The sequence below is a fragment of the Heptranchias perlo genome, chromosome 30 (genome assembly GCF_035084215.1).
Source record: "Heptranchias perlo isolate sHepPer1 chromosome 30, sHepPer1.hap1, whole genome shotgun sequence".
Taxonomy (NCBI): Eukaryota; Metazoa; Chordata; class Chondrichthyes; order Hexanchiformes; family Hexanchidae; genus Heptranchias; species Heptranchias perlo.
Genome location: NC_090354.1, coordinates 24,033,583 through 24,048,681, shown reverse-complemented (window position 1 = coordinate 24,048,681; position 15,099 = coordinate 24,033,583). Strand labels below are relative to the sequence as shown.

The following is a 15,099-nucleotide window of genomic DNA, read 5'->3' as shown; positions in this document are numbered from 1 at the left end:
TGTCTGACTGGAATCCCTTTTACTAACTGAACATTGCTAACAGAAACTCACTAAAAGCTAAAGTTAATATAAAGAATTAACCTTTTCCTTACACTCGTATCAGAAAAATGTCTGACTGTTTGCTTGTGATGTATCTGCATTGTCTCCAAGCTCATCGGCATATTCTGGTGACCGATGTCCCTGCACGGCTAAGCACAGCACTGTCCTGCAACTGTTTTCACAAGTCTGCTGTAGTATTGTTAACACAAGTGTTAACTGTTATGGCTAAATACAAGTAATTTTATTTCATTATGTTGGTCTTCAAATTTTTATTTAAAGAAATCCTTCTTATTTTTGCCAGTTGATTTCACAAAGGTCAGCAGCCCTCCAGCATCTCCTCCCTCTCCTCTGATCCTCATGGACAGTTTTTAATGTAGGAACCTGAATGGCATCGCAGCTGAGCCAGAACCTGTTCTTGCCCAATGCTCACATTTGTGCATTTCCCAGCAGGAAGGAATCCTGGCTTCTCTTCTCTCTTTCCCTTCTCTTCCCCCACCAACCCTAACCCTGGGTTGATAACACAAACTAAAGCATACCAACCATTGCCACTGCTGAGACCATCTAACTCAACACAGACTAGATTGAACTTAGGATCTTCCTGTTCTGTATAGCTTTGCTGTTCAGTAGCTAACCTTGCTGAGCCATTGTTTATTTTGCATTTGACAATTCTTTAACTTTCCTGTTTCCTAGATTTTAAAGATATAGCCTGTCAGGTTTGGTTTTCAGTTCTTAATATTTAATTGATTATTGTACATCTTCACTGAACTCCCAAACAAATGACTAGATTCTTGTTAACCAAGCTATACCTAAGATTGAATAGGGATACATAATGCTGGTTAAAGTCCCAACCGGACTGTGGGGGAGTTGCATGATTTCGTATTTATAATAAGTCCGAGACTAATCGAGAAGGCTTTTAAATCTATTTAACATCATATCGTTTGTGTGCTGGTTGGAGTGTAGGTGCTCATTTAAATGAGCCTAGCTCATGCTGTTGCAGGCCACACTCTCGTGCTGTACTGGTAATTGGGGAAGCTGTATGCAATGCCATGCATCCTGTTTATACAGAAGCAGGTAGAGGAAGTGGCTTTTGATGATGTGCCTTATTGCCATGGCTTACTTTCTATACATTCGTGATGAACTATTCTGTTCTTGGTTTCAGGTCATGATCCAAATGTTAGCGGCCCTGTGGCTGGCCACTGGCCTGGCTGCAGCTATTACTTGTCTAGATGGGTCTACTTGCCCAAACGAAAACACCTGCTGTAAGAAGGGTGGAGGAGGATTTGCCTGCTGTCCTTTGCCTAAGGTAGGTTGCACCCAGTTACGTTATAAGCAAATCATTGGTAGTGATCCATTAGGGATTTTGCCCTTCCCCGAATTGGTCTGATATGCTTGTTATATTTTTGTTTTTGCATAGAGCCACTATTAATTTTTTTGCCCCAGTACAGATCCACGGGGAACACCACTTGTCACATCCTGCCAATCAGAGTACATTCTCTTTATCCCTACCTCCCAAACAATTATCAATTAGCGCCCCACGTCATAAGATTATTTCTAGTTCCGTGCGCATTTATTTTTGTTGCTAATCTCTTGTGCGGAACCTTATCAGATGTCTTTTGGAAGTCCATATAGACAACATACATAGACAATCCCCTATCCACCAGGTCAGCGACCTCAACAAATTCAACTAGATTAGTTAGACATGTCCTACCCTTCACAAATCCATGCTGACTCTTCGATCAGCTTTTACTTGTCCAAGTGCCCAGTCACTCTGTCCCTGATGATAGATTCCAGTAACTTCCCCACAACTAATGTTAAACTGACAAGTCTGTAGTTTCCTAGTTTCTCCCTCCCTCCTCAAATAGTGGAGTTACGTTTTCCAATCCAAAGACACAATTTCCGAATCTAAAGGGCTTTGGAAAATTATGACTAATGCATCTGCAATTTCCACATCTATTTCTTTTAATACCCTTGGGTGGAAATGACCAGGTCCTGGAGACTTCTCTATCTTAAGTCCTGTTATTTCCTCCTTTACCATTTTTTAAACTTATTTTAAATCCATTAAATTCCTCCCCTTGACTTATTTTTCGATTCCCTTGTACCACTGGTATTTTGTCCCCTTCCTCTACTGTGAAAATGGACACACAGTATGAATTTAACAAATGTCATTTCCTAGTGTAGCAACCTATTTCTGACCGGAAAAGATTATTGGACCGTCCAGCTCGAACAATTAACTCCCTTCCTGTGAGATCTCTTATAATTTATAACATTTAATAAACACATCCCTTTAGCTGTTAGGAATTTGTCTCTTTCCTTTTTCAGTTTCCCCTAAAATTTTCTGTGACCTTGGAAATTTCTTTGCCTATTGCCCATTTTCTAAAGAGATACCGCCTTGATTGCCTGTTTAGCTTTCCTTATCTGGTTCTCCCAATTAAGTTTATATTTTCCCGAGAGTCCTGACACCAATAGTTATTTTATCTTGAACTTACTGTATTTGCCTACGTTCCACACATCTTTCCTTCATCCCCATTCGAATAAAAGAAAAAGGCCTTCCACAAGAATAGATGAGTAATATATTGGAGAAAGTCAGCACCAGTATAAAACATAATCTTCCAGTCTTGAACTCCAGCCCACTTTTTTTTTATTTGCTCAATAGTGACAGGTGAAAAATGTACCCGAGTCTAGGAAAATCTGGCAGAGGTTACGGTCATCCAGCAAACTGAACGAAGGCCCTTTTTTGTCAACCTGTTATGTGCTATCCTGTAGTTTTTCAGAACCAGACTAGACATTGAAGTTTGCCTTAAGAGCAATGCTTCTGTTCCACCAGAAAAATAATCTAAACAATTGGACAATTATGTTAAAATACTTGTATGTGTAGGTACCCCTCAAATGCGAGTGGCTTCATTTCAAGCACATTTGCTCAATTTTTAAAAAATCCATCAATCTACAAATATTAGTGCCACTGCGTCTGTGTGGAGGCCACTTTTTTGATTTGTGATCAGGGAAAGAGATGGAAATGTGTGGGTTAAGATAACTTTGCCTCTCCTGGAGATGACTAACTTGTGCATCATCACTAACAGCCGTCCCCTAGTGATCCAACTGGGGTCAGATCTGCAGCTTAGTGTTTTAAGGATATATTTAACTTAACATATCCGATTTCCCTGTTGCCTCTGAGACATGGTTTCTCAAACTCCTCTCTTTTCCCCCAAACCCCCCCCCCCAAATTATGCTAAATGAGTAGAAGCCACTTTGGAATGCTTCAATAAACACCAGTGAAGCTTAAAACCTATTTTGATTCTGGCTCCTGAAACACAGCCTGTTGCCTGTTAGGGCATAGCTTTTTTTTAATGCTAGAGGAGGGTTTGTTTCCAAGTGAAAAACTTTCTAAGCGAGGGCGAGGATGCTGCATCTGCTGTCGCTGCCGGACACTCCAGTAATGACTCATTACTACAAAATCTACCAGTGGAAGAACCATATCTGATGGCTTTTAAGACAATAGGAACTACAGTTTGCAGGGTTAGAGACTCCATGGACGACACGCTTTTTCAGGAAGGTCAGCGCTCAATCCAAGAAAATTTGAGCTCTTTCTCATGTGCAATGTGCCTTTAGGCCAGGAGAGGACAAGAGTTTTATTCCTACATTTGAGAGATACACAAAAAATGGAAATTTAACATAGAAAAACCCAACTAATACAAGATTTTCCCACTCAGCCTCATCTCGGCATGTTAATATTACAATTTGGGCTTTCTCCGCCAACTCATAACTGATGTTCACAACCAAAAGGCAGTTTCCATAAGTAGAACCATGTCACTCTGGAATTGAAACTTGCAGCCTTATCTCTGACATAAAAGGTGTTACATGCCAGATGCTGTACGTTGTCCATCACATTCTCCTGTCTGCTCCAAAAGGGTGGTAAATATCACCCGGTCAGACTGTGTCTTCAAGTTAAAGCTAACAGTCAAATGTATTTATAAATGAGAATTACATAGAATCAGAAAACACATAGCAAGAAACTAGCAGTACAATCTTTGACTTACTACATAAATTGTTTAAAATTCAATCTGCTGAATCTTTAGAAGTTCATTCCAAGAATTTTTTGAGCTTAGTCTCTGATGTGCTGTGTCCTCGGAGTCTCTTAGCTGCCTCCACTGAAAACAGTTAAAACAGGAACTGAAATTCTCTGGGGAAAACCCTTTTGTACAACTTTTTGGTACTTTCAAAAACAGGTTTGAACATGGAAGGTCAAAAACATCTTAATGAGAAGACTGACAGAGTCTGGATCCCACCCCTGCCAAGACCTGAAACAATTTTAAGTAGAGTGAGACATCCTTGATGTTTCAGCTATTAAGGGTAGAGTTTCTGCTTTGGGCTCAATTGGCAATTGGGTGCAAATAGTGTCTGAAAATTGTGCTGGTTAGCTTATAGTTTGAGTTTCCGCTAAAATACATTTGCATAATCACAAATTTAAAATCTTTCATGAAGCAGCGCAGTCTGGTAGTTTAATAGAGCGTAATCATTTCTTTGCAACAAAAAGTATTCATTGATGTATTTGAGTGTAACCTGGTGCAGTTTTATTAATATAGCTGAAATTGGGTTTATCACAAAAAAATAAGTTATTAGTAAATGTATGGATCTCCACCTTTTGAGTAACCTCCATTTAAAATCAGTGAAAATTACTTTTAAAAACTATGCTGAACCATTTATTAGTTTCATTGGTGTACACTAGTCAGTTTCTTACTGTTGCCTACTAGTGCCTGTGTACCTAAGAAAACTAGCTTAATTTATGACCCTCCTTGGTGGAAAAATCGAGTTTCCTCGATCTTTCGTGCTGGTCCAGGCGGATTGCGCTAATAAAACCAATGCAATCTAGTGAAAACTCTACCCCAAGGAGATTTGTCCCCTCTTCCCAGTCTGCAAACTTGCATACATGAACATTTCAGCAAAGTGGTAATTCCTGATGCTGTTAATTCTTGAAAACAATAACACGATCACTGGGGAATTGGTTAAGTAAAGGAACAGGAGCAGGCTATGCAGCTCATCGAGCCTGTTCCGCCATTCAGTTAGATCATGATCCGTTTACCTGCCTTGGATCCATATCCCTTAACATCCTTGACTAACAAAAATCTATCAATCTCAGCTTTGAAATTTTCAATTGACCCCCCCCCCCAACCTCCAACAGCTTTTTGGGGGTGTGGGGGGAGGGGAGAGAGAAAGAATTCCAGATTTCCACTACCCTTTGTATGAAGAAGTGCTTCCTGACTTCACTCCTGAACAGCCTAGCTCTAATTTTAAGGTTATACCTCCTGTGTTCTGGACTCCCCCACCAGAGAAATAGATCAGATGGTCTATTAAATGTGGATATCATTGGACTGTTCTATTTTTTTTCCATCTTCTCCTTAACATCAAGATAAAAGAACTTTGTCTGGGGCACTGCTAACTGAAGTCAGTTTTGAATTCACATTCTGTTTATATAAAGTAATATCAAAAATGATATGCTGCAGATTTTTTTTGTTTGAGGTATGAGTTTACAAAGACCCCACATCCATAGTGGATATCCTTCTCCGGCTGTAGCGTCTATAGTATGTCCTTAAGTGATAGGAAGCTCCGAGGAGTCAACTAATATGGTGTAAGTCCTGAATTTACTAGGCTGCCTGGGTTTCATTATTAAAGTCCCAGATATAGTCAGTGCAGGATATTAGGAACATAGGAACAGGAGTAGGCCATTCAGCCCCTCGTGCCTGCTCCGCCATTCGATAAAATCATGGCTGATCTGTGATCTAACTCCATATACCTGCCGTTGGCCCATATCCCTTAATACCTTTGCCAAAAAGCTACCTATCTCAGATTTAAATTTAGCAATCGAGCTAGTATCAATTGCCATTTGCGAAAGAGAGTTCCAAACTTCTACCACCCTTTGTGTGTAGAAATGTTTTCTAATTTCGCTCCTGAAAAGTCTGGCTCTAATTTTTAGACTGTGCCCCCTACTCCTAAAATCACCAACCAGCGGAAATAGTTTCTCTCTATCCACCCTATCTGTTCCCCTTTAATATCTTTTAAACTTCGATCAGATCACCCCTTAACCTTAAACTCGAGAGAATACAACCCCAATTTGTGTAATCTCTCCTCGTAACTTAACCCTTGAAGTCTGGGTATCATTCTAGTAAACCTACGCTGCACTCCCTCCAAGGCCAATATGTCCTTCCGAAGGTGCGGTGCCCAGAAGTGCTCACCAGTACTCCAGGTGCGGTCTAACCAGGGTTTTGTATAGCTGCAGCATAACTTCTGCCCCCTTGTACTCTAGTCCTCTAGATATAAAGGCCAGCATTCCATTAGCCTTATTGATTATTTTCTGCACCTGTTCATGACACTTCAATGATCAATGTACCTGAACCCCTAAGTCCCTTTGGACATCCACTGTTTTTAACTTTTTACCATTTAGAAAGTACCCTGTTCTATCCTTTTTTGATCCAAAGTGGATGACCTCACATTTGTCTACATTGAATTCCATTTGCCACAGTTTTGCCCATTCACCTAATCCATCAATATCCCTTTGTAATTTTATGTTTTCATCTACACTGCTTACAATACCATCAATCTTTGTGTCATCGGCAAACTTAGTTATGAGACTTTCTATGCCTTCATCTAAGTCGTTAATAAATATTGAATAATTGAGGCCCCAAGACACATCCCTGCGGGACTCCACTTGTCACTTCCTGCCAATGTGTGTACCTACCCATTATCCCTACTTTCTGTCGCCTTTCACTCAGCCAACTTCCTAACCAAGTCCGTAATTTTCCCTCGATTCCATGGGCTTCTATCTTAGTTAACAGTCTCTTATGTGGGACCTTATCAAATGCCTTCTGGAAGTCCATATAAATAACATCCATTGACATTCCCCTGACCACTACTTTAGTCACCTCTTCAAAAAATTCAATCAGGTTTGTCAGGCATGACCTACCTTTCACACATTCATGCTGGCTCTCTCTGATTAACTGAAAATTCTCGGTGTTCAGTCACCCTATCCTTAATTATAGACTCCAGCATTTCCCCCACAACAGATGTTAGGCTAACTGGTCTATAATTGCCTGGTTTCCCTCTCTCTCCTTTCTTAAAAAGCAGAGTAACATGTGCAATTTTCCAATCTAGAGGGACAGTTTCTGAATCTAGAGAACTTTGGAAGATTATAGTTAGGGCATCTGCCATGTGCTCACCTACTTCCTTTAAAACCCTGGGATGGAAACCATCTGGTCCTGGGGATTTGTCACTCTTTAGTGCTATTATTTTCTTCATTACAGTTGCTTTACTTATATTTTTATCGAGTCCCTGTCCCCGATTCAATATTAGTTTTCTTGGGATTTCCGGCATGTTATCCTCCTTTTTCTCCTGTAAATACTGACGCAAAGTGATCGTTCAACATGTCTGCTATTTCCCCATTGTCAATGACAATATCCCCACTTTGTTTTTAAGGGGCCAACACTGCTCCTGACCACCCTCTTTTTCCTAATGTAACTATAAAAGTTCTTCGTATTGATTTTGATATCCCTTGCAAGTTTCCTTTCATACACTTTTTTTGTAGCTCTTACTTTCTGTTTTGTGACCCTTTGTTGATCTTTGTATCTTTCCCATCTGCCAGGATCTGTGCCATTTTTTGCCTCTTTGTATGCCCATTCCTTATTTTTTATACTGTCCCATACCTCTTTAGTTGTCCATGGCTGTTTTTTTTGGCAAGTAGAGTTCTTGCCCCTCAGGGATATAAACCGATTCTGTATCACGTCAAATGTTTCTTTAAACATTTCCCACTGATCATCAGTCGTTTTACCCATTAACAGATTTGCCCAGTTTACTGTGGACAGTCTCTGTCTCATCCCATTGAAGTCGGTCTTACCCAAGTAGCAGCTGACTCACTTTTTTTCCCTTTCAAACACTACATTGAACTCGATCATGTTATGATCACTATTGGATAGATGTTCGCGTACAGTTAAGCCGTTAACTAAATCTGGTTCAATGCTCATTACTAAATCTAGTATGGCTTGCCCCCTTGTTGCCTCTAGGACATACTGCTGTAGAAAACTATCCTGGACACACTCAAATTCACTACCTTTCCCAATCTATGTGAAATTCTCATATCTGGGGCTATCTAAAGGAAGTCAGGCTAAAAATTTCAGACCAAAATATTGCTGAAATTCTGTTTGAAGAATGAAGAGAGTCTAACACTTTCTTTCTTTGTTTCCTTGATTGGCAAGTTTCTGTATGACATCCTTTAGTTTTCTTCTACCAAGGGTCAGTCATAAGATCCAAGCAGGGGCAACCAGTCATCCTAGTAACCCTGCCCTGAGAAGCAAAGCTGGTTCACTGGCTTTTCTCCATCTGAGCATTTTTACATGCAGGATCTGCCCCACTGCAGACCTTGAGTCAGATGTAGTACAGCACTTCCCAGACCCTTAATTTGACAACCGGAGAGGGCTGGCCTAACCAAGCAGACCTATAGTAGAAACTTTAACATCTTCATCCTACGAGAGACTATAATGCTAAATTAAAACGGCTGGTTTGCTGATGGCAGGACCATGACTGTTACCCATCAGGGTGTGGCATTCTAACTTTCTTGATGGGCACACGGCGTATTGCTTGGCTCACAGTGCTCATAGGGCACCTGTTTCAATTTGTTGTCCTGCAACAAGAATTTCAGTTGATGAGCACCTACTGGATTTGCATTCTTGAAGGGTGTCTACAAAATTAAACTGTTTGGCAGGGAACCAATAGTCCTTCAGGTTTGAATCTTATATTGAGCTTATGTTGTGCTTAACTGGACCTGTGGTGCTTAAATTCTACCCACCATTCAAATACTAGCTCCATTGAAAGCAAGTGCAGTTTTTAGCTTTTGTACTTCGATGCAATTTAGAATTTTTTTTGTGTGTATCTAAATTTCCTCAGTTGGTGTCTTTTCCTGTGGTAGGAACTAAAATGCTGCTCAGAACGAGGCCCTGTGCACAACTGGCATATGGGAAGTTCATCTGACCCAAAACGGTCCCACTTATGATGTAAATGTTTTTAGTGACATTGTCCTCAGGGCTACCCAGATTGGTGGTAGTGATTTGTATATGGAATTTAAGCTACACTCAAAGTATGGAAAGCCATACTTGCAGTGGTAAAATACAGTTTTCATATTGCCTTCCTGCATTATTCTAGCATATCCAGAATTGGACCTCCACAACTACACTAACTAAATTAAATGCACTAAGGCTTTATGGTTTGGTTTGAGCTGCTTACTGTTTAAGTAGTGTGTGAGGTTGAATTTTAAAGTATTCATGTATACAAAAGTGAATATTCTGTTTTGAACATTTGACTGGTAGATTATCATTGAATTGTTTACTTTTCAAACAAGTCAGTTTACATAGAAAACACTAAACTGTTGTATTTTCCACTCGCTCATTTCATGTCTGTCATGTTTCATTCTGTCACAGGCGGTTTGCTGTTCAGATTTGTTGCACTGCTGCCCTGAAAATACCACCTGTGATACTGCCCATTCAACCTGTATTCAAGGTTCGAGTAGTGTGCCCTGGTTGAAGAAAATTCCAGCGATCCATCCCGGGACTACCATGGTAAATCAGTGGTGGTAAAAACTATTCACGCTCAGCTTTGGGCCCTGTGCTGTAATTTCAACATTAGCAATTTTAACTTTATTTTTCAGTGTACAAATCTATGTGTAATTTTTGAGCCTTTTCAAATATTGGACAAATATACAGATGTCTGTAAAATGATTTCATCCCCTTTAATCTTTTTCTGTTTTTAACTGGGTTAATTCTAGACTTTCTGCGCTAGCTTTAGGGGGTTTACATTTTAATATTTTCATTCCTCCTGAGATGACTGTGTTTTGGGGGTTTTTAACCACTTCTGCAGGTTCTGATGGCATTTTACTAAAGTGCCCATTCTTCCTGTGCACGAGTGGATGATGAATGTTGGCTGTGATTTGATCAACATGACTGTCAAGCCTGATTCTGCCATTGCTTGACATCTGCATGTACATTTTCTATGTGGTTTCCTGTGTAGTGTTTGGTAACAAGAAGATTGGCTGATACTTCCTGAGCTGTTTGGCTCTGTACCGCATCCTTCCATTGGGCGATCTCTTCATTTTTTTTATTTTAGTATTGAGAAAAACAATTTTCCAAATCCCTGCTGGTCCTGCTTGCCATCCGGAGTGATTAATGGTGAGCCAATTGCACATGTGACTACCGTAAACTGCCCAAGAAACCAATTCTGTTAGCGATCGGCTGGCATTGTGCAACGAAAGGCTGCTCAAGTGTTCATGTTGAGGGGGAAAAAAGGAAGTACTGCAACAGTGCCACTGTGGCAGGTTTTACTGTTCCAAATACTATTTGTACAAGAACCAATGTTTTTCTGCCACAGTGGATGTGCTTTAGAAAATTACTCTCTTGTAAATCAGATTGGTGCTTGGGTACTCTGTATCCATTGAGGTGTAGACAGAGATGTAGCCTTAAAGGTTAGCTTCTGAAGGTATTCAGTGGGTTTCATGACCAAGGAGATGCTTAGCTGTAAGCTTCAGCAACACTTTCATCTCATTATTCATAACTAGTACTAGGAAATGCAGTCAGGCTGTAGGTAGAAGGCCTGAGTAGAATAGTTTGTATTATGCCCATAGAGGTTCTGTTAGCAGACCATGACCATGACAAACCAGTAGCTAGTCAGTATAGTACCCAAGAATGGGAAATGAATTCTGTTGTAACTTTTCACACTTGTTTATCTGATTCTAGTGGGAAGAAGCAAAAGCCATCCCCCTGGTGAAAGCAGGAACACCGAACGCACTGACTGAGAACATATGTCTGGATAATACTGAATGTCCCCCTGAATACACTTGTATGCCTACGTCTAAAGGTTTCTATGGTTGTTGCCCACTCACTGAGGTATGATGGTTATTTTAGCAGCAGTTTCTTTGTGACCTCCATTAAGTGCCTTAGTTGTACACAATACAAAAGCCTTTTATTGAATGGCTTACACCCTATGATATAAACTTTAAATAATCTCTTGTAGGCAGCAGTTTAATGTAAATAGATAAAACGTCTCAACTGTTCACACTGGAGAGCACGATTTTATCCAAGGACTATAGAATCCTCATTATTTTTCAATAATTTTGTATGAAACTTGCATCTTAGTTCATTATTTTTTTACTGTCCATGTTATTATAAAACATGCCTCTGTTCTTAATTCTTTCCTGGTCACAGGCAACTGTTTGCAAGGATTGGGAGCATTGCTGTCCAAAGGGGTATGAGTGTGACGTGCTCAAAGCCAAATGCAAAAGAACCGGGGTAAAGGAAGAAGAGATGCCGTTGGTTTCCAGAGTAGGAAACTTGCGTGCCGCTGAGAGTGAGCTTTGTGGGAACATGTCCTGCTCTGTGGGATACACCTGTTGCACATCTAAGGACTTTGGTTGGGGTTGCTGTCCCATGAAGGATGTAAGTCCTGAGTGCAGTTATCTTTTTATGGACTGTCTTTATAAACTGGTCAGTGCTAATACAGCTGTGAAAGACTATCGAATGGGTAAAACTATATATTGGTATAGAGTGATGAGTCAAATCTTTTTTCTTGTCCTTCATTATTTTATTAACCTAGTGTTACAAATTTGTGTCTACTATTGATACCTTTTTATGGGTTCAATAACAACAACTTGCATTTATATATCGCCTTTAACGTAGTAAAACATCCCAAGGCACTTCATGAGCATTATCAATCGAAATTTGATACTGAGCCACATAAGGAGATATTAGGACAGATGACCTTGGTCAAAAAGATCGGTTTTAATAATGCGTCTTGAAGGAGGAGAGAGGTTTAGGGAGGAAATTCCAGAGCTTAGTGCTTAGGCAGTTGAAGGCACGGCTGCCAATGGTGAAGCAATGAAAATAGAGGATGTGCAAAAGGCCAGAATTGGAGGAGCGCAGCGATCTTGTAAGGCTGGAGGAGTTTAGAGATAGGGAGGGGTGAAGCCACAGAGATTTGAAAACAAGGATGAGAATTCTAAAATCGAGGCGTTGCCTGTCTGGGAGCCAATGTAGGTCAGTGAGTATAGGGGTAATGGGTGAACGGGACTTAGTGCGAGTTAGGATACAGGCAACAGAGTTTGGGATGAGCTGCCCTGGATAACAGGTCAGGCTTTAATACTTTCTCCAAATGCTTGCAACCAATGACCTTCATTTTTCAACCTGTGCAAAACCACTTGGTGCTTTTTTTTTTAAAAAAGCAACACTTAAAAGTAACTTCCCCCCGCCCCCCCCAAATCATTTCTGTCGAAAAATGGTCAAAAAATTCCAAAAAATGCCTCCTCATTATACTGCAGCATGTGAGTGCAGTTCAGATGTGTGAAAAGTGGCACACAATTATTGGGCTGGTTTCACTCTCCCACATACAATGGCACTCTGCTCTCCCTGCAACTTAACAGAAATGCAGTGATGCCCCTGGACTTCAGAGGAAACTCGAGCACAGATTGTGTGGCCTGCACATAATTACAGATAACCTACCAATTGTTGGGTTATTGGCATATCTCTTTGACCTTTTGTGGAAGTATCATAAGATAGTGTCGTACACCTTTTACCTCCTAATACAAGTTTAAGGATTAGGAACCATTGAAATGTCTGATTAATACTTTTTTATTAAATCATGTCAGAGATAATAAAACATAACCCCTTATGTGCAGTGCCCATGGGATTGGTACCGATTATAACTCACTAGCAGAGGACTCCTCAGGAGGTCGCAAGCGTGTCGTCTTGACTGCTTATGCTAGGCTCAGCAAGACTAGGGCAAAGTCTCCAAAGGAGCTCCAGTGTGTTATATCTTTTATAGGTTTAATCACATCAGACAAATGTGGGTACAATACATAATTATGTTCTGTGTGTATGCCGTTGATATGTAAGCTCATTTATTGGTAAGGTTAGCTGTTATCCTTTGTGCATGCTCCTTAATATCTTGATGTTTACTACACTCTGGACATTCCTATGTAAGTGCTGATTACTGTTCCATGTAGCCTTCAATGTCGTCTTATCCATCCATAACACACCCCTTATTCATACCAGCTACTCTCCTCATTTCTCCTGATTTACTAGATTTCTTATCTCATGCACGGTTAATGAGGTAATGTCTACTAAACTCCAGATGTGTTTAAGAAAGATAAGGTTCCTATGCCTATTCTACCTGGTACACGTATACTTACATCAGTGTGAGCCTACTAGATTGAGTAGGGGCTTGACTTAGCCACTAAGTGGGGCAATTTTTATATGCATTGTGATGGTCTTTTGGCTTCTGGGTCACCTTCAGCTGTTACAGCAGTATCCTAGGCCTCAATCTTTGTTGCCTTAAAATGGGAGCAGGAAACCCGATAAGCACTTCAACAATCAAGCACTATTGGCATTACAGCTGCTTCTGTTTGAAGGACAGCATTTAAAGCCTGACAAACGGATTGATTTTGTGATCGCCAGTGTGAAGCAGCTGTTCACTTGACTTTTAATGCCATTCTGAATCCTTCAATACTAATTTTAAAAGAACTACTACTGAAAGCACGGCACATATCCAGAGTTATTGGTTGTCCTATTTCAGTTAGGTTGGTGAAACTGTGGGTTCAGGCAAAGTTCAAGACCACCTTAAAGGGACAGCCCTGCTAAAATTCCAAGGAGTTGAACAAAAAACAAAATAAACCAAAATATTTAAAATAACTAAGAAATCTAAAGAATAAAATCGGCCAAAATCAAAACACAAAATCTATGTATTGCCCACCATTCACAGAAGGTATCCAGTGAGTTGGTTGGTTCTGAAACACAATACAGAGCAGATAGTTTGATCATCACATACTGTGGAAAGCCTAGGTTAGAGTTTAAAAGCACTCTAGCTACAGCCCAAAATGTTAACTGCCCTGGTGCCCAAAACACAGACAATGTCAGTATTTGATAATGGCATCTTCTGTTCATGTTAACTTTCAGTTTGACAGGTTTGGGGGTGGTTAAGAGAATTTTTTAGTTAATTTTCCACAAGCATGCAATGTTTAACACAAAGCTCCTTTCTGTTTACAGGCTGTGTGCTGTGACGATGATCACTGCTGTCCAAAAGATTTCAAATGTGATAAAGCACGAAAAACCTGCATCAAACCTATAGGTAAGCAGAATACATGGTAAGTGGGTGTAAGCCTGATCTGGCAAATATTGAGATTGCAGTCATGAAAGTAACTGCTCTTTTCTCACTTTCCCCCTTCCTTTTCTCTCCCTCAACAAAAGAAAAATTTGGAAGGGGTGGAATTTGTTAGAAATATTAAGTTTTTGTAGCTTCTTGCAATATATTAAAATGACAGGAGGTTTACCTCAGCTGTTTACACCACAGAACAAATATATTTTAAGTTACCTTTGATAGTGAAAGAGTCTTAGGCTTGTGCTTTAAATTTGAATAATAAGCACTTTCCTGATTGGCTGAAAATTCACAATGTTGAATACTGAATAATATTTCTACAACTCTTAAATCTGGAAGATTCTGAGCTTCCTCTGTACATGTTAGGTTAGCACATAAGTAATTTACAAATTGCCATTTTGGTGGGTTCTTTCTTGCTCAGAGAGAGAGTGGTCTCCAAATCTTTAAACAACACTAAAATAGGAAATAATTGAGGGAGCAGCAAGGGGACATTGATAAGGTGGTGAAATGGGCAAAAAAAGTGACACATGGAATTAAATTGTGAGGTGGTATATTTTGCTTTTTTTTTAAAAAAAAAGTAACTATACCTTGAAGGTTGGGTGATGTAGAAGAGCAGAAGGATTTGGAGGTTCAGGTCCACAAGACATTAAAAGCAGCAACTCAAGTGGATAGGGCCATTTTTTTAAAAAAAAGCTAATGCAATACTGGGTTTTATGGCAGTGGATATAGAATATGAAGTCAGGATATAATAGTGAATGTAGAAAAAACCTTAGTAAGACCACAGTTGGAGTACTGTGCAGTTTTGGGCTCCACGCTATGGGAAGGATGTTAAGGCAATAAAGAGGGTGCAACGCAGATTCACTAGGATGCTGCTTGGTATGAGGA

General features: G+C 40.0%; 1 protein-coding gene across 4 annotated transcripts in view; it reads left to right on the top strand.

Moving 5' to 3' along the window:
• LOC137299996 (progranulin-like) overlaps positions 1-15,099 on the top strand; it is a 73,362-nt gene that overhangs the window by 24,609 nt on the left and 33,654 nt on the right. For all 4 annotated transcript variants that reach the window (XM_067969057.1, XM_067969059.1, XM_067969056.1 and 1 more), the window contains exons 2-6: positions 1,199-1,342; positions 9,498-9,635; positions 10,806-10,955; positions 11,274-11,504; positions 14,106-14,187. In XM_067969057.1, the coding sequence (XP_067825158.1) occupies positions 1,202-1,342; positions 9,498-9,635; positions 10,806-10,955; positions 11,274-11,504; positions 14,106-14,187 (742 nt within the window). In that variant the 5' untranslated portion in view covers positions 1,199-1,201. The remainder of the gene's footprint in view (positions 1-1,198; positions 1,343-9,497; positions 9,636-10,805; positions 10,956-11,273; positions 11,505-14,105; positions 14,188-15,099) is intronic.